Source organism: Lactuca saligna, chromosome 6 (genome assembly GCF_052625555.1).
Source record: "Lactuca saligna cultivar CGN05327 chromosome 6, ASM5262555v1, whole genome shotgun sequence".
NCBI lineage: Eukaryota > Viridiplantae > Streptophyta > Magnoliopsida > Asterales > Asteraceae > Lactuca > Lactuca saligna.
Window position 1 is genome coordinate 62,854,367 of NC_136422.1, and position 18,751 is coordinate 62,873,117.

The 18,751-nt window shown below is 40.1% G+C and overlaps 1 protein-coding gene across 1 annotated transcript; it reads left to right on the forward strand.

Annotated features, from left to right (window-relative positions):
- Positions 1–10,594: 10,594 nt before the first annotated feature.
- Positions 10,595–14,562, forward strand: LOC145001063 (YTH domain-containing protein ECT4-like). The gene is made up of 9 exons (XM_078960397.1): positions 10,595–10,802; positions 11,435–11,511; positions 11,601–11,742; positions 11,829–11,902; positions 11,999–12,553; positions 12,647–13,264; positions 13,350–13,562; positions 13,648–13,794; positions 13,889–14,562. Exons 1-9 carry the CDS (start codon positions 10,775–10,777, stop codon positions 14,012–14,014), a joined length of 1,980 nt encoding a protein of 659 aa, XP_078816523.1. The 5' UTR covers positions 10,595–10,774; the 3' UTR covers positions 14,015–14,562.
- The last annotated feature ends 4,189 nt before the right edge of the window (positions 14,563–18,751 follow it).

Consider the following 18,751-nt stretch of genomic DNA (forward strand, 5'->3'; position numbering starts at 1 on the left):
ACAGCACGGAGTAATGTTCCATCATTTCTTCCACCGACTCCCAAGTCCACTCTGAACCCTTCTGGTGCTTCCATTGCACCTTCACCAATTACACCGTCTTGTTCCTCAGATCCTTCGACTTCCGGTCGAGGATTGCAACTGGGCGCTCAATGTAATTAAGGCTGTCATCAACCTGGATATCTTCTAATGGCACCACCACTGAGTCATCCACTAGGCACTTCAGCAACTGGGAGACATGGAAGGTGTTGTGGATCTGACTGAGTTCGGCTGGCAAGTCCAGACTATATGCCACCTTGCCCACCCGGGCTACAACCCTGAACGGTCCAATGTATCTTGGGCCCAACTTTCCCCTCTTCCTGAAACGAATAACGCCCTTCCAAGGCGACACTTTCAGGAGAACCATATCCCCGACCTGGAACTCCAGGTCTGATCAGCGCTTGTCGGCGTAACTTTTCTGCCAACTCTGCGCAGTCTGAAGCCTGCTTCGAACCTGCTGAATCCTCTCGGTCATCTTGAGCACCACCTCTGTGCTCCCCATGACCCTCTGGCCAACTTCACCCCAACATATCGGGGTCCTTCACCTCCGTCCGTACAACATCTCGAATGGAGGACGGTCAATACTCGCGTGGTAGCTGTTGTTGTATGATAACTCAGCCAAGGGAAGATAGGTATCCCAACTACCACTGAAGTCTATCATGCACACCCGTAACATATCCTCCAGAGTCTGGATGGTCCGCTCGCTCTGACCATCCGTCTGCGGGTGAAAGGAGGTGCTAAAATGCATACGAGTGCCTAACTCATCATGAAACTTCTTCTAAAACCTGGAAGTGAACCGCATATCTCGGTCTGATATCACTAACACCGGCACCCCATGCCGCGCCACTATCTCCTTGATATAGATATTGGCAAACTTTTCGGCCGAGATACTATCTTGGATAGGAATAAAATGGGCGCTCTTGGTCAATCGATCCAGGATGACCCATATTGAATCTACCCCTCGCGCAGTCCTGGGAAGCTTTGTGATAAAATCCATCATAATATCTTCCCATTTCCATAATGGGATATCCAACGGTTGCATCTTGTCGTGCGGTCTCTGATGCTCGGCATTGACCTTCCTGCAGGTCAAGCACCGCTCGACGTACTAAGCCACACCCCGCTTCATGCAGGGCCACCAATAGTCAAGAAGAAGATCCCTATACATCTTCGTCGCCCCTGGATGAATAGAGAATCGGGATTTGTGTGCCTCCTCCATCAAGATCTGGCGCACGCCTCCATGATACGGCACCCACACCCTACGGTGTAGTGTCAATAATCCTCAGCTATCAAAATCGAAGGAGGTGACTTGGTCCACTATCTACTCACTCTTACGATGCTCCTCCTTCATAGTATCCTGTTGAGCTTCCCGAATCTACTCTAACAAAGGAGTCACCACCGTCATCCTCATACACACATCCCTGATCGGCACCGCCTTACGGTTAAGCGCATCGGCCACCACATTGGCCTTCCCCGGGTGATAAAGGATCTTGCAATCATAATCCTTCACCACGTCCAACCATCGACACTGCCTCATGTTCAGATTTGGCTGATCCATGAGGTACCTTAAACTCTTATGTTCCGTGTAAATGGTACATCGAACCCCGTAGAGGTAATGTCGTCAAATCTTGAGGGCAAAGACCACCGCCCCTAACTCTAAATTATGTGTCGGGTAGTTCGCCTTGTGAGGCTTCAGCTGCCTCGAAGCGTAGGTGATGACATGCCCTCTCTGCATCAGTACCGCGCCCAACCCCGAAATGGACGCGTCACAGTATACCACAAAATCCTCAACCCCCTCGGGCAGAGCTAAGATTGGCGCCTCGCACAACCTCTGCCTCAGAATCTCGAACGTTGCCTGCTGCTCAGGCCCCCATCAAAAGACTAAGACTTTCTTAGTCAACCGTGTCATGGGTACGACTATCTTGGAGAAATCCTGAATGAATCTCCGATAGTAGCCCGCTAATCCTGGGAAACTCTGAATCTCAGATGGAGACTTCGGAACCTCCCATCTCATCACGGCCTCTATCTTGTCCGGGTCGACCAGTATACCATTCTGGTTGACAAGGTGCCCAAGGAATTCAACCTCGCGTAACCAGAACTCGCACTTGGAGAACTTAGCGTACAAGCTATCCCTCCTCATGGTCTCCAAAACCTCTCTCAGATGCTCCTCGTGCTCCTCCCGCGTCTTGGAATAAACCAAGATGTCATCAATGAAAACTATCACAGACCGATCCAACATCGGTCTGCACACGCGGTTCATGAGGTCCATGAACGCGGCATGAGCATTGGTGAGCCCAAACGGCATCACTACAAACTCATAATGGCCATAACGTGTCCGAAATGCGGTCTTCTGCACATCCTCCTCTGTGACCCTCATCTGATGATAACCTGAACGCAAATCGATCTTGGAGAACCAAGATGCTCCCTATAACTGATCAAAGAGGTCATCAATCCTCGGGAGTGGGTAACGGTTCTTCACCGTCACCTTGTTCAGCTCCCGGTAATCTATACACATCTGATACGACCCGTCCTTCTTCTTCACAAACAGGATCGGGGCTCCCAAGGGTGAACTGCTTGGTCTAATGAATCCCTTGTCTAACAGCTCTTGCAGCTGCGTAGACAACTCCTGCATCTCGGGAGGAGCCAACCGGTATGGTGCCTTGGCTATCGGAGCCGCACAAGGGACTAGGTCGATCCTGAACTCTACCTGTTGTTCCGGAGGTATTCCAGGAAGCTCCTCTGGGAACACATCAGCGTAGTCTCGCACAATTGGAACCTCGCTCACCGTCGCCTTACCCGCCTCCCGGATGTCCATAACGTACACGGCATATCCCGCGCAACCCTGCTGAAGGTAGCGCCTAGCTCTCACTGCTGAACATACTGTGGGTCCGGGCTGTGGCCTCTCGCCGTGGATCACCAATTCTCCCCCACCTGGGGTCCTTATCCGCACTAGCTGCTGTGCGTAATCTATCACCACCCCATTAGGGCTCAACCAATCCATGCCTATAATCACTTTGTTCCTACGCAACAGAATGGGAACCAAATCCACCAAGTAGCGCTCCTTGAATAACCTCAGAACACAATCCCTAAATACCGCTGATGCCCGCACTGATCGATCATTGGCAATCTATACTTCTAAAGGGCAATCTAACATGCCTGAAGACTCAGTAAACTTCTTTCTAAGCGCAAGAGAAACAAACGATCGGGTGGCACCCGAGTCAAACAACACCTGAACAGGGATACTGTTCACGTGGAACGATCCTAACGCATATACACATATTACATATCAATAACATAACATCATATAAATAAAATAGAGGGAAAGAATCATACCCTTCACCACATCGGGTGCGGCGCGTGCCTCCTTGGTAGTCAGCTGAAATGCCAGGCTCCTCACCACTGGAGCCTCTGCCTTGCCCTGCCTGCCATCAGTGATACGCAGGGTCGCTGGAGCTAGCACCTTTACTGGCGTTAATGCTGTCAACTGGGGGCAATTGGCCTTCTTGTGGCCCTTCTGGTTGCAGTGGAAACACAATAACTTAGATGTCTGTATCACAGGTGCAGGGGCAGTACAATCCCTGCTGAAGTGTCATGACTTGTCACACTTATAGCAGCCTGACGACCCCAACTTGCACGCTCCCTCGTGCGTCTTGCCGCATTTCCTGCAGCGGCCCCGCCCCTGCTGGCCTTTCGGCCCCACATCCGATCCCTTGGGCTTCTTCCCCGAAGCCCCCATAACATGCCCCTCTTCCGCCTTCCTCTTCCGGATGTGCTCCAGATCTATTTCCCTCTCCCTTGCCGTGGCGATCATAGAGTCCAAGGTAGGACATGTTGAAAAACTGACATGCTCCCGAATATCAGCTCGTAGCATGTCATGATAAAGGGTCCTCCTCATATCCTCATCACCCGCGTACTGGGGCACCATCAACGCCCTCTCCCGGAACTTGGCGGTGATCTCCGCCACAGTCTCCGTCGTCTGTATTATATCTAGGAACTCCCTGGCCAGTTGCTGAAGCTCGACAGCCGACGCAAACTCTGCCGTGAACTTGGTCATGAAGTCCGACCAGGTCATAGCCTCGATAGACGAGGCTCCCAACGAGTCACTATCAGACTCCCACCAATCCCTTGTTCGATCCCTCAAACATCCTGCTGCAAATCTCACATTTGACCCCTCAGGGCAGAAGCTAGTCAATTGTGCAGACTCAATGTTTGCAATCCATCGACTGGCAGCTATGGGGTCCTTCGCCCCATGAAAATCTAGCGCACCACTGCCCCTGAAGTCCTTAAAGGACAGTGTGCGAGATCCCGACTGGCCAGATGCCATGTTGCTCCTAAATGCCCGGAGGCGATCCTCCATCAACTCAACTATCCCTTCCTTGATCGACCCGAAGATAATGGGGGTCGACTCAAGGATGCCCCTGGTGATCTTTGACGCAATGAAATCGCGTAGCCCCTCGTCCACCGGCTCGGAACCTGATCCTGAACCCGATCCCTCTCCTGAACTGCCAACTGCTGGCCTCGAGCATAGTACCACCATTCTGAAATACATAAATATCATCCGTTAGTGATACTGATACTTCCTGAGGGATCACATCCACTACAAGTTCACTGGTCTTATCTTGGCCTTCCTCGGTTCAGGTACGGATCCTCTGCTTTCAGTAGTACGGGCCCATACTACCTTCCACATCTATCCATACCTTCTTCAAGGACTGCCTTGACTCCACCAGATCTCTTTCACTACTGTTGATCACTGCTATACTCATACTATCTAGCATAACCTAAACAGGCTATCATACTGATGTGTACTCAATTCTAGCATGCAATTTTCATACACTGAAGCACATAAAGCAGGCACATAAGGCATCACTCCTAGATCCTTAGTCCTATTCTAGCATGTTGTTCTACTGTAACTGATAAATATAACATAAACTTGTATGGGTACATTGGGGAATACATACTTGAGCTCGGCCGGTTGCGTACATCACACACTTTGTTCTTTCTTAAAACTCTTTACTTAACCTTTTAGAAAACATTTTCTTTTTCAAAATCTTTTAATCCCTTGATTTGAGTTCAGACACCCCCGAAGGTGTGTCCGAATCCCTCAACCCAGGGCTCTGATACCAACTTGTAACATCCTAAAAATACGGGCCAAAAATTTCATTTTTAAATTAAGTTATTTGCAAAACGTTTGTAAAAACATCATACGATAATAAATTTTAATAAAACATGTCTCGTGACCATAAACCAAAATGTAAAACATAATAATGTCAGACTACAAAATCCCAGAATGACTCATGGTGCGGAAAACAAAAGCGTGTGTGTGATGCGCCGCTACCGAATCAGCTCTTTCCCCTTGACAGAAGAGGTACCTAAAACAACATCTGAAAACCATAAGCACGAAGTTTAGTGAGTTCCCCACTGTACCACATACCATACAACCACATAACATACATATATTGTTAGGCATATCTGGGTGCCCGACCTACCCTTTTCGGTCCTCTCGATCGGGTACTAACTAGCATATCTGGGTGCTGGCCTCCCCTTCGGTCCTCTCGACCGGATTCTGACTAGCATATCTGGGTGCTGGCCTCCCTTTCGGTCCTCTCGACCAGATACTGAGGACTATTTCACCCCCTACTACTACCACATAACACATATCACATAATCTACCTAGCATGGTTGGGCATGACCGCCCCTTCGGCCCTATTGACCGGTAATCTGGGGACTATCTTCCCTACTATCACTAGCATATAGCATCATATAATACTAGCACATAAACATAGCACATGTAGTAGCAAACCTATATGAATATCACAGAGACAATCATCTAACATACAAATCCTACTGGTGGGCCGGCATTGTGGCCGTAGACCCACCGCTACTGGAAGATAACTCACCTCGTAGTAGCTACTGCTCTGCGTGGGAACTGTCTGTCTACTGTTGCGGCTGCTCCGGATATCCTCCGACTGTAATTTCCCACAAAATACTCAATCAAACACTGCTAACTGCCCTTGGGGTAAAATAACCATTTTACCCCTGACCAAGTCAAAGTCCAAGTCAACTACCTGACTCGCTGAGTTGGCTCACCAACTCGCCGAGTCCCTATCCTTCCTATTTGTCCTCATACCCGACTCTAATCGTCGAATTAGGCGATGACTCGACGAGTTATCCTTCTAAACTGATGACCAATGATCCTTCATCCTACTCGCCGAGTTGTATGAACAACTCGTCGAGTTTGTCTTCATCCGAAGAACACTCTAGCCTGTGACTCGTCGAGTTGTATGAACAACTCGTCGAGTCTGTTCTTGAGGTAAGAAGATTGCCTTGGACTCGCTGAGTCAGGGCATTGACTCGCCGAGTCCCTCCATAGATGAGCATGGCTTCCGACTCACTGAGTCCACCCATTACTCACAACTCCACTCAACAAACACGAAAAGGGGGAAAACTCAGGGACTCGCGACTCGACTCGCCGAGTCCGATGAACGACTCGCTGAGTCATTCACATGCAATTACTATATACTCGATTTTGCTAGAATCCAGCTCATGCCATACATAGATATGAATTCTTAAGGTAGGTTTTACACGTAAAGTTTCCAACTTTACGTGTATACATGCATAAAATGGGGATTTAAGGCCAAATGAGGGCTAAAATGGTAGATATAGAACATTCAAGCAATATGCTTCCATAAAGGCCCTGAATCCGAGCTTCTGGAGCTCAAACATGCCTAGATCTAGAGGTTACACAACTCATTACAAACCCTAATCCATACTCAAGCTTGGAAATGGTTCAAGAAGGACTTTAATGGTGCTCTAAGGGACTTTAAGCATAAAAACAGAAGGAACTGAGTTATACCTCAATGAATCACTGGAATATCACCAAGATATTCGGCCTCCTTCTTCTCCTCTTGATCTACTATTCTTCTTCTCTCAAAATCTTCAAGAAATGACACCAAAACACTTCAATTTCACAAGAAAAAGGGGTTAGGACGATACAGGGAGCTTTGAGGGTGAAGGAGTCGGGCTTGGGGCGCATAAGGTTGGTTTAAATAGGGTGCAAACCCTTGAAATTAGGGTTTCATCCAGACAGTGCGGACTCGCCGAGTCCAAAATGTGGACTCGCCGAGTCGTCAACTTAAACGTGATCAATGTCCCGTCACTACTCAGCGAGTCGGGCCTACAACTCGCCGAGTCCAAGACTAAAAATTCAAATAACTTAGATAGATTATACGTACCAGGAACCAGGTGCTACACAGACGATGATAAAAAAAGTCAACAAATGAAAGGAATGGAGTCCCCGAATAAACATATAATGCTCATAATTGGATTAGTATGTTTATACCTATTTTGCCCTTCATTTTTGTAATTACTAAACAACAGGGGCCATTTTGGTAAAACCTATAAAAGCAATCAAGAACCTAATAATGTATTCCCTCTTACTAGCGACTACACACAACACCATGCCTCCATCGCCACACATGACCACATCTAGCATCAACACTACCTATTATGCCTTCATCACCATCGCCACATCCACCGCCTCCGACTCCATCGTGCAACCTATTTCCCTTGTCAAAATTTTCACCGGAAACCCCTACTAAAAATGCACAGTCTTTCCGGTAAATTGACATGCGATGAAACCTCATAAAATGGTGAGTCCTCCGCATTCTTTAGTAAGAGTGACCATATAGTACAATCTTAAGTAGGGATGGTGATGGATTTATCATTTTCATCACATAGAAGGATAGTTGAGAAGGTGGAAATACAATTGATAGAGAAGGTGAAGATTTATCCGTCAATGGTGATAGGAAAAAAGTGAGGGAACCCTAATCGAGGTGAGAAGAAAGTGAGAGAGAATGAGTAACACATATCAGTGAAGTGGGTGGTTGTATCTTGTCGGAGACGAAAAAGGTAAAGGGAAGCGTTGGGTGCAACTGTGGTTTTCAATAGAGGGGTGAATGAAGGAATGAGTATGCGAAATGAATTGGTAGAAGAAATAAATGAATGAATGGGGTGGGGCAGGTGTTAGGTGGTGGGGTGTTTTATTAAATTATTATTGTTAAATTAAATATTATGAATGTATAAAAGGAAAAAAAAAAACTCAAAAAGTAAAATCGTCTTTTTCTCTGGACCGTGGATTCCAAATCACGAGGATGGTTTCTATGAACATTGTAAAGGTTGGACCAAATGTGAGAATGTGACCAAACTATAGGGACAAAAACTATAAATTTTCTTTTATTTATTTTGAACCAACATCTTATAAACGTGTTTTACTTTCAATACCGAACACTAACGGTGGTTGGCGTTCGAAATTTCGAATTAATGGCATATAACGTGGTTTAGTTTCACCATTTATAGCACCATGTTAAAATAAATTTAATATTAACTAATTGTATAAGAAACTTTTATTAATACTAATTAACTGTATAAGAAACTGTGGCATTACACATACACATGTTTGCCAAAGGATATATAGTCATTTGCATAATCGAACGGGTTTTACTATATATCATTAAAATAATTTGTCATCTAACTTTATAAAGTTTATTTAGCGCGACATTATAGATATAACGTTGTAACATTATGAATATAGTACAACACTAGAGTCTAGAGTGGTGTTTGCTGATATGCTTCTAATTATTATTATTTTTTTTAACAAACACCCAAATATCATTAAACCAAATGTCCAAACTAGTAAGCAACCAGGCAAAATTATATATAGATTTAAATAAAAAATGGCTTTTATGCCATCTACCCAACCCAATACAAAGTACAAAGTGTTCACTAATCACATCTCTGCATTTGCAAGATCCAAACATATAAAATGACTACTATACATACATATAACTACAAATTTAATTTTGTAAGTATGTGGTTTTTATTAACCCGTCTTTCAATTATATACATGACAAATTTTCCATCTTTTTGCTTGTTGAGTTGTAGGCCAACTTTTGTAATTAGTGATGTTTTGACCTTTAGGACTCCTCGATCTGTCATCATCTAATATTGTTTAATATTTTTTTTTATCCTTTAAAAAAAAACTCTTTATTTTAATTAGGAAACAAATCAACAAAGAGGAATTTGTATACAAATCAAAAATGAACGTATTCGACAAAAAATAGCTGATAGCGTTTTGTTAAACACTACATGAAGCAGTGTTAAAATTTGAAGCGTTTTATTTAAAGTAAACATTAGAAACTTGTAGTGTCAAACGGAAATTTATGTTTAAAACGGAACGTTTTGTCAAATGCTAGAAACTAAAAACTCTCAAACGCTATGTGTCAAACACGCCCAATATTATGTAATAAACTATTGATTTTAGTTAGGAAACAAATCAACAAATTGGTCATCTTTGTGAAATGGTAGTGATTTGTATACATTTTTTTTATCTATACGTAACAATATTTTAGAAGAGTTGTACCATATGTATAAAAATACATTATTACTGTGTATAGATAAAAAAAATCTTATGTTACAAATCATTTTCTTTTGTAAAAGGACTAATTAGGAAATCTATTGTGAATGAGTCGTGTCCTTTATTTGACGATTAACTTTTGTTAAACATATGCATTTTTTACTACTTCTCAGCTTGTCATATATTTCTTATTGCATTTTTACGGAAATTTTACTTCTTAACAAAGGAGTCGTGTTCTTAATTTAACATTTAATTTTTTTAGTAAGAATGTAAAAGAAATCTCATCCATTGATCTTATCATATCAATAAATATTAAGATGAACTATATCTCCATATTGTAATAAAAGAATATACTTATTTTTTATCATATCAACTTATTTATTTTTCATTTTAAATTTTAAATTTCAAAAATTTCATTCTAATTACTTTAAATTAATAACATTAGAGAAAAATTTTAAAAATTAAATTAATACAGACTATAAGGTGATTTAATTTCATATATTTGTTTAAATAAACGATTATAATTTTATATAACTAAAAAATATTTCTTAGTAAATAATTTATTTAAAACAATTGATTAATAATTTTGAGTTTACTATGAAAATTGAATAAGTTATATAATTTTGGTTCCCACATGTTAATATATGTTTTATAAGTAAATGATCTAATATCAGTTAAAAAACAGATCACTCTTACCTTAATTATGAACTTTTTAAAAGTCTTTTTTTAGAACAGAAAAGATAAATTACTACCATGATAACGAAGGAATGGAATGAGAATCGAATGAAATAGATAAAAAATACTTGGAACTGTTTTGTAAAAGATAATTCTTAAAGGACCAAATCTGCCTCATTGAATAATTCTTTCAAATCAAAGAGTTGGCAAATTTAAAATGCATAAATGCAACGTGCTGTCACCTAATCCAACTCACGTGCCAATCTCATTCGCCGATCTTAACACGAGTGACGGCAATACAGCCACTCAAAACATGACACGTGGCAAAGAATTTAAGCCGACTAAATATTCCGTGTATTCGAGACTGCGGGTGAGCGAAAATAAGGGCCAAAAATAAGAAAATCTGAAAGTTTAGGGGGGCAAAATATAAGTTCATGTGCAAAGGGGCGTGGTGCTATTTGAATCACCACTTTCTGGTGGATCAAATCCTCTTGCTTCAAAAACCCAAACCCTCGCTCTTCGTGGCGGCTGAAACTCCTTTCATTCTCTCTCTCTCTCTCTTAGGGTTTCTCTTTATCCCCTTCCAAAAACCCAAATTTTTAAAGGGGTTTCGTACCTTGTTTTTGAAGATCTATCTATCTATCAGCTCCAGCTATGGCCGCCGTTGCTCCTCCTGCAGATCGTATCCTATGTTTACTAAGCTTTTGTTTACTGATCTGTTATTGCTGTATCTTGATTCGAACTCGGTTGTTAGTGAGAAGCTTGAATCTGGTTTCTTGGATCTGGGTGCTGCTTGATTTGTGCGCATGTCGGTTGTGACTTTCATTATATTGAAGTTGTTATTTGCGATAGTTATTCTGAGATTCTGGCTTGATCTTCTACAGCATGTATATATGTTTTCTTTTTTTTTTTTTTTTTTTTTTTTTTTTTCCCTTTGACTGTGTTTGCGGTGTTCTGACTGATAATTTGAATTATTTTCTTGCTGGAAACTTCGAGCATAAGATCTTCATTAGCTCTTAGTTGTTACTACAATTATTATAACTTGATAAATATTAGAGCTTTAAGGAAATTAGTGAATTTGTTATCATGATTTGAAAATTCCCTGCTTTTAGCCTCCGTGTTCGAATTCGTTTTTTGGTTCTCGCTCTATGTTCAACTAGATCTTAATTTGTGTAATTCTATGCACTTTACTTCTATGCTTCGACTTTGTAATTGCTTTCTGTGTGCTGGTAGATTTACTGTTCACTATTATATCTTTGTACATAAAATTTTATCTGGAAAAGAACTGTATCTCCTTAACCTATTCTGCTACAGAAGCTGCCGATTTGTTGAAGAATCTGTCATTGGATTCTCAATCGAAGACATTGGAAATCCCTGAGCCTACTAAGAAGGTGAGTAAAACTGTAAAAATTCTACACTATGGGTACCTTTCATGATTAACAGTCGCAAATATTCTAATTACATGAATTTTACCATGTAGCCTTCTGTCGATACAACCGACACTGGGAATGGTCAAAACCAACCTTTAGATAGGTCAATCACTCCATTGATCCCAGATTTCATGGATCCAACAGTGGCTTATTTTCCAAACGGTTATGCTTCAACTGCTTATTACTATGGAGGTAATTTTATCCCAATATATCAATACTCAATAGAAAGCTTGTTTTTTTTTTCTCTATATTTTTCTTAACCTCATCATTTCTTTTAGGCTACGATGGAACTACCAATGATTGGGATGACTACTCAAGATACTTAAACCCTGATGGAGTCGATATGTCCCATGTAAGATTTTCTCTTCATTTTATATACTGTGATACAAAGTTCTAACTTAGTGTAATCATCATAAGATAATAACCTTGGTTTATGATGTTCTTACAGGGTGTTTATGGTGACAATGGTTCTTACATGTACAATGGTTACGGGTATGCACCATATGGTCCTTATTCTCCAGCTGGATCACCTGTCCCAACGGTTGGTCATGATGGTCAACTCTATGGAGCTCAACATTACCAATACCCAAGTCCCTATTTCCAGCCAATTACCCCTACTAGTGGCCCCACAATCCCTCCAAAAGGTGAGATTACCACAACTGCATCGGGTGATCAACCACCTTTACCTGTGGACACTGCTAATGGAAATTCTAATAGCATTGTAAATGGTGTCAAGGGAACCACTGGTCAAACCCAAGTTAGACCAACACAAACACAATATCAAAACTCAAACTTCAATGCAAACGGGTCATATGGAAGAGGTGCACAAAACGGTTATCAAGATCCAAGATACGGTTTTGATGGGGTCCACTCGCCAATCCCCTGGTTAGACACCCCGTTGTATTCCGATGCACAAGCGAGAAACAATTCCAATATTGCCCCTGTTTCCAACAATGGGGTTGCTTCAAGAAATCAAAATCTTCGCCCTCATTCTCACCTTATGGTAGTCACAAGTTTGCATCTTTTTGTTTATATCTTTTATGGGTTTCTATCTTTTTGTTAAAGGGTATCTGAAATTGTATTTTTTTTAATATAGGGTTTGCAAAGTCCAAGACCGATGTCAGGTGTAAACACCACTGGGTATATGAATAGAATGTATCCAAACAAGTTATACAACCAATATGGTAACACATATCGATCATATGGATATGGTTCAAGTGGTTATGATTCACAAAATAATGGGCGTGGTTGGTTAACTGGTGATAACAAATACAAGCCAAGAGGTAGGGGTAATGGTTTTTTCGGGTATAACAATGAAAATGGTGATGGTTTGAATGAGCTTAACAGAGGACCTAGGGCTAGAAGTGTCAAAAACCAAAAGGTCTTGACACCTGTCACTTTAGCTGTGAAGGGACAAAACATCCCTTTTACAACACCAAGTGAAGAAAAGGAGGTAGAAGTTAAAGAGAAGGTTAGTGTGAGTGTGAGTGTTAGTGTGACTCCAGATAGAGAGCAATACAACCACACCGAGTTTCCAGAAACTTATGAAGATGCCAAGTTTTTTATTATTAAATCTTATAGTGAAGATGATGTTCATAAGAGTATCAAGTATAACGTATGGGCAAGTACACAAAATGGAAACAAGAAACTTGAAGCTGCATATCAAGAGGCTCAACAGAAGCCTGGAAGATGCCCTGTTTTTCTTTTCTTCTCGGTATGGTTAATTACGGTTTTACCCTTGTGTTTCTTGTTTAAAATTTTCGGTCTCTAGTGTTTGATTTTTGTGATTGGTTTTATAGGTGAATACAAGCGGACAATTTGTGGGTGTTGCGGAAATGGTGGGGCCTGTTGATTTTAACAAAAGCTTGGAGTATTGGCAACAAGACAAGTGGATTGGTTGTTTTCCTGTGAAGTGGCATATCGTTAAGGATTTACCTAACAGCTTGTTGAAGCATATTACACTTGAAAACAATGAGAATAAACCTGTTACAAATAGCAGGGATACCCAAGAGGTAGTTGAAGCATATTACACTTGATGAGTACATTTGTTTCTTTTTTGTGTTTTATGTTGTTAAATATTCATCTTTTCTTTTTCAGGTGAAGTTAGAACAGGGGTTACAAATGATTAAAATCTTCAAAGATCATTCCAGCAAGCAATGCATATTGGATGATTTTGAGTTTTATGAAGATCGACAAAGGAGAATCCAAGAGAAGAAAGCAAAACAACAACAGTTTCAGAAACAGGTATTTCATCATATCACATGATCAAAATCATCAGTATATATCGTCATAATCACATGTAATGAATGTTTATATATATATATTTTTTCGTGTGAAGGTGTGGGAAGGGAAGTCTGTTAGTGATGAAAAGAAGAAAGAAGGGATTAAAGTTGAGATTACAACACCAAAATCAGGTGATGTTAATATCCCTGAAGAAAATGTGAAAGAAGCAAATGGTTGCTAATTTCAGCAATGTAATCGGGCAGCACTCCAAAGGAAAAAAAAAGAATCGGTTTTGAAAATATTCAAATTGCTTTCTTTGGGGCAGGCTGCCCGAATGGGATCCGTCCTTTGGGCAGATAGACAGAAAAAGTAGGTGGTGGTTGCAATGGTGGTGGTGGTGGTGGTCTGGGTTGTAAAATAGGAGGATCTCCAGATTTGGAAGCCCATGTCATGTTTAGCTTGTGGTGGGTTTGGGTTTGGGTTTGGGTTTGTGTTTGTCTCTTCTATTATAATTTTCTAACAGCTTTTTTTCACACCTTTTCAGTGTTTGGGTTTTAGGGTTCTTTCAAGTTTGTGTTTTATTTTAGCTTACTTTTCTTTGAATCACTTCTTGTGGCCTTTAATATTATTATGTTCTATGTTAGTTTTTTTTTTCTTTCCTTTTAATGAAATAGAGAGTTGCATATGATCCTTTCTGCCTTGTAAATCTAGAAAAAGATGATGAATATTTGAGTTTTGTAAGACAAGGTAGAAATGCAGGGTGGGGTGGAGTGTGTTAGTTCTCGTTTATTATGATTCTTTTATCTTTTATGTTTTGCCTTGTTTGTTTTTGATGATGTTGATTTTAGAATTGTTCGCTTTTGTGTTGGAAAACCACGTAGGTGTTGTTGATTTTGACACGTAAAGTTGTGTGGACAGATGTAAGCGTTGTCAAAATTCACTAATTCTGCTCAACTAGAGATGTCTTTTAGCTATGCTTAAAATGGTGTCTTTTGTGATAGTTTAACTTTATGCAAACATTTCTTGCCGTATTTGACTACTACTGCTTCAAATTGTCATCTTTTGAGCATTCATATACTGATGTTTTGTTTATTTGTGGTGTTAAATGATTGTGTTGAGTGAAGATAAGATAGTGGAATTGAGTTACTCACATGGATATAATGAAAGGTGGTAGTATTCATGATTGGTAGACATATTTAATAAAACTTTGTATAAAGAATAAAGAACAAATTATTGAAAATGGTTTGTCAAAATTTCATTATTGGTCCTATGGTTTTATTTTGTTACATTTTTCTCGTCACTGAAAAGACTTTTTGCCCTTTCTGATTTATTTTTATTAATTGTTATATAAACTAACAGTAAATTGAAGTGTGGGCCAATCCCATTCATCTTCAACCTCACCCACCCTCACCGTTACCCAATCAATGTTAGCCATTACCTACCACCATTGGATAACTGTTAGCCACCACCTGCCATCATCGGAAAACTTACTATAAATCCAGAAAAATTCATTCTACAACCTAAACAAATGATTGAAATAAGAAATACCAAAGGTGATGCAATTCTAAAGCAGACACCAGAAGCAAAATTGGAGAAAACCCCAAGCCACCATTACTAACACCGGTCATCGGCATCCACAACCCCACTGGTCACCGGAAACCTTACAAAAAAAATCTGCAATCCAATTCATAGCCTTAAATCAACCCAGAAAATCACACAACATCACATTTTCCACCGCCTCTATGATCGATCATCATTGACCACCGCTGTCAAAAAACTACCAGCTTAAATCAGAGAGGGAGAGAGAGAGAGAGAGAGAGAGAGAGAGAGAGAGAGAGAGAGAGAGATGAACTGATTTCTCGCATGATCGTTTTTTGAATCAGAAGATCTGTAAAGTGTAGAAAGAAAGAAATCCGAGGTTTTCCATATGCGTTCTTTGGATCAAAGCTTAGGGTCTCTGAGCCCTTGATATGAGTTTTCCTGAAGACAATAACATCTCCGTCGGACTAGAGGCGGAGGATTACAAGGGTGAGAAGGGGATATTGATGTTAGAGCATAAAAGATATGGGTAGAGATGGAGCTGTCCGCGACTTCAGAGTGCAGACCGACGATTTTTAGCATCCTCCAGTGGTTTCCGGCGTCGTGGCGTCGTCTGATGGTGATCCGGTGGTACTGATTGAAGGTTTTATTCATCCGGTATTTTTTAGATAATAGAGAAGTTTGGTGTGTTCAAAAAACACAACTCAGGTAAAGTATTTGTAAAAAAAATACCAAGGAAATATATATTTTGTTTAAATTTGACATTGTGGTAACCGACAATTACCAGCAAAAAATAAGTAAAGAAAAATAAAATAAAATAAGAGGAAATGTCTCAAAGGGGTAACTATGTTTCAAATTGTTCAAAAACACCATCTATACAAAAAACACCAACAAACTATACGTTTTGTTCAAATATTACCCACCGGTAACTGGTTCTTACAGGCTAAATGATGACTTGGTTTAACTATTATGACATGACATAATAATTATTGACAAAACAATAAATGATATATTCCTCCTTTAAAAATCTATTTAGGATTTCTTCATAAACAAATGACATCTTCTTTTTTTAAAGTGATGATCTCGAACTCAAGTCTAAAATCTTAATTCTTGATTTAAGGCAAAACGGGCTCATTTATCCCAGCCTCAATGATAGTCCCTCCCTTAAGGTCCAAATCCATAAAAAGCCCAAAAAGACATCCAAGCCCAACTATAAGGCCTTTAAGGTCCAATATGGCCCAAGAACCCCCAACATGGCCTTAAGCCTAAAAAATAACATGCTACAATCAAGTGGGCCCGAGGCTTAATTTAAACAAGTCCATGCATACGCCCAGCACATGATGAAGCCTCTGCAATTCGGATGTCGAGCTAGTAGCGTATGCCCAACGTACTCGGCTAGGGTCAATAACGACCAATCTTCCGATAGCCATAACTTCTTCATTCTAAATCCGATTTCGTCATTCTTTATATCCACAAAAGCTAATTTAGGCATCAGACAACCATACCGAGTGTTATGGCCTTCAGATTGCGATTCTTAGTGTTACTTTAATGCTAAATTAGAGTTCGTCATTCTGGGGACCAACCGGGGGTTATGGCCTTCTGAAAGCGAAATCATTTGGACCTCGATATAGCTCTCTGATGTCTAAGTTAGATTGCGATTGTTAGTGTTACCTTAATGCGATGTATGCTATCTCTTTTTTGCCTTACCTTACTTTGTCTCAGATATCATGTCTTTGGGTTATTTATAGGCTGTTCGTTGTTAGAAGAGTTTATAGTCTTGACCGGTTCTTCATTTATTATCCGGTCTACAGACAGACACGTCTCTTGTCCTTTCTTTGTAATTTTATTGTTTCCTACCATTTCTTTTGCATGTTTACTGGGATATGGTTCCGATACTTGTATACGATGTATTTGAATTTATATTCGTTTGTAACAAGTCGTGGTGTAACGTCCATTTGGTGATGGATAACGTAGGTTGTGGGGATCGAGTGTTCGGTTTGTGTTGGAACCCAAAGGCATATCAGTAAGTATCAGTTCGAGCCTTTTTGAAGTTTGGGTTTATGTTAGAATAGTTTTAAGGCAAGGGAGAGTTGATAAAAGTGTAGAGCTTCTCGTTTCCTTCCGGTGGATATAAAGAATGACGAAATCGGACTTAGAATGAAGAAGTTATGGCCTTTGGAACTTCTTGACCCTAGCCGAGTACGCTGGGCGTACACTAGGAGTATGTCGGGCGTACTAGCTCAAAATCTGGATCGCAGAGGCTTCAATATATGCTGGGCGTATGCATGGACTTGTTTAAGTTAGATCGCGGGCCCACCTGATTCTAGTAGTTCATTTTTTGGGCTTAAGGCCATTTTGGGGTTCTTGGGCCATATTGGGCCTTAAAGGCTTGGTAGTTAGGCTTGAATGACTTTTTGAGCTTTTTATGGATTTGGGACTTAGGGGGAGGGAGGCCCATTGAGTTAGGGATAAAGGAGCCTTTTTTTTTTTTTTTTTTTTTTTTTTTTTTGCCTTAAGTCAAGTATTAAGGTTTTGGACTTGAGTTCGAGATCATCACTTTAGAAGAAGAAGAGCAATCATAGGAGAAGAAGAAGTCATTCGTTCATGAAGAAACCTTAAATCGATTTTTAAAGAAGGAATATATAATTTATTGTTTTGTCAATAGTTATTATGTCATGTCATAATAGTTAAGTCAAATTATCATTTAACCTGTAAGAGCTAGTTACCGATGAGTAATATTTGAACAAAACATATAGTTTGTTGGTGTTTTTTGTACAAAATTTTTACTTGGATGGTGTTTTTGAATGATTTTTGAAACATAATTACCCATTTGAGTCATTTCCTCTTGATTTTTTCCTTTACTTATTTTTTACTGGTAATTGACGGTTATCACAAAGTCAAATTTGAACAAAGAATGTACTTCGTTGGTCTTTTTTGTACAAACGCCTTAGTTGGATGATGTTTTTTGGACACATCAGACTTGAATAATATTTTTTTGAACAATTTTAAACATAATTACCCATATAAGTCATTTTCCCTTTAGTAAGATGGAGTGGGACGATGAGAGAGGTTGAAGATGAATGTGGGTTTGTTTATTTACTTTAAGTTATTGTTTAATTAAATAATAAAAATAAATGAAAAATAAATAAAAGCGTAAAAGTGTTCTTTTATGTTGGTTAGGGATGAATAATATAACAAAATATAACTATAGAACGGTCAAAATGCAAATAAAAAGTTATGGAATCACAAGAAATTTTAACAAACCACATAAACGATTTTAATAGTTTGTTCCTTATTCTGTTCGAAACATGTCTTTTTGAATTAGTCAATCGAGTCATACTCTTTACATATCTTCATGTTTTTAAAGAAAATTTGATGATAGAAATCGCGGATGAAAATTTGATGGAAATTTCATTACAATCCCAATGACAATGCTAGT

Coding starts and splice junctions, on each gene's coding strand:
- LOC145001063 (XM_078960397.1), top strand. CDS start 10,775: ATGGCCGCCGTTGCTCCTCCTGCAGATC. Junction 12,554..12,646: donor GCCCTCATTCTCACCTTATG/GTAGTCACAAGT, acceptor TTTTTAATATAG/GGTTTGCAAAGTCCAAGACC. Junction 13,795..13,888: donor AACAACAGTTTCAGAAACAG/GTATTTCATCAT, acceptor TTTCGTGTGAAG/GTGTGGGAAGGGAAGTCTGT.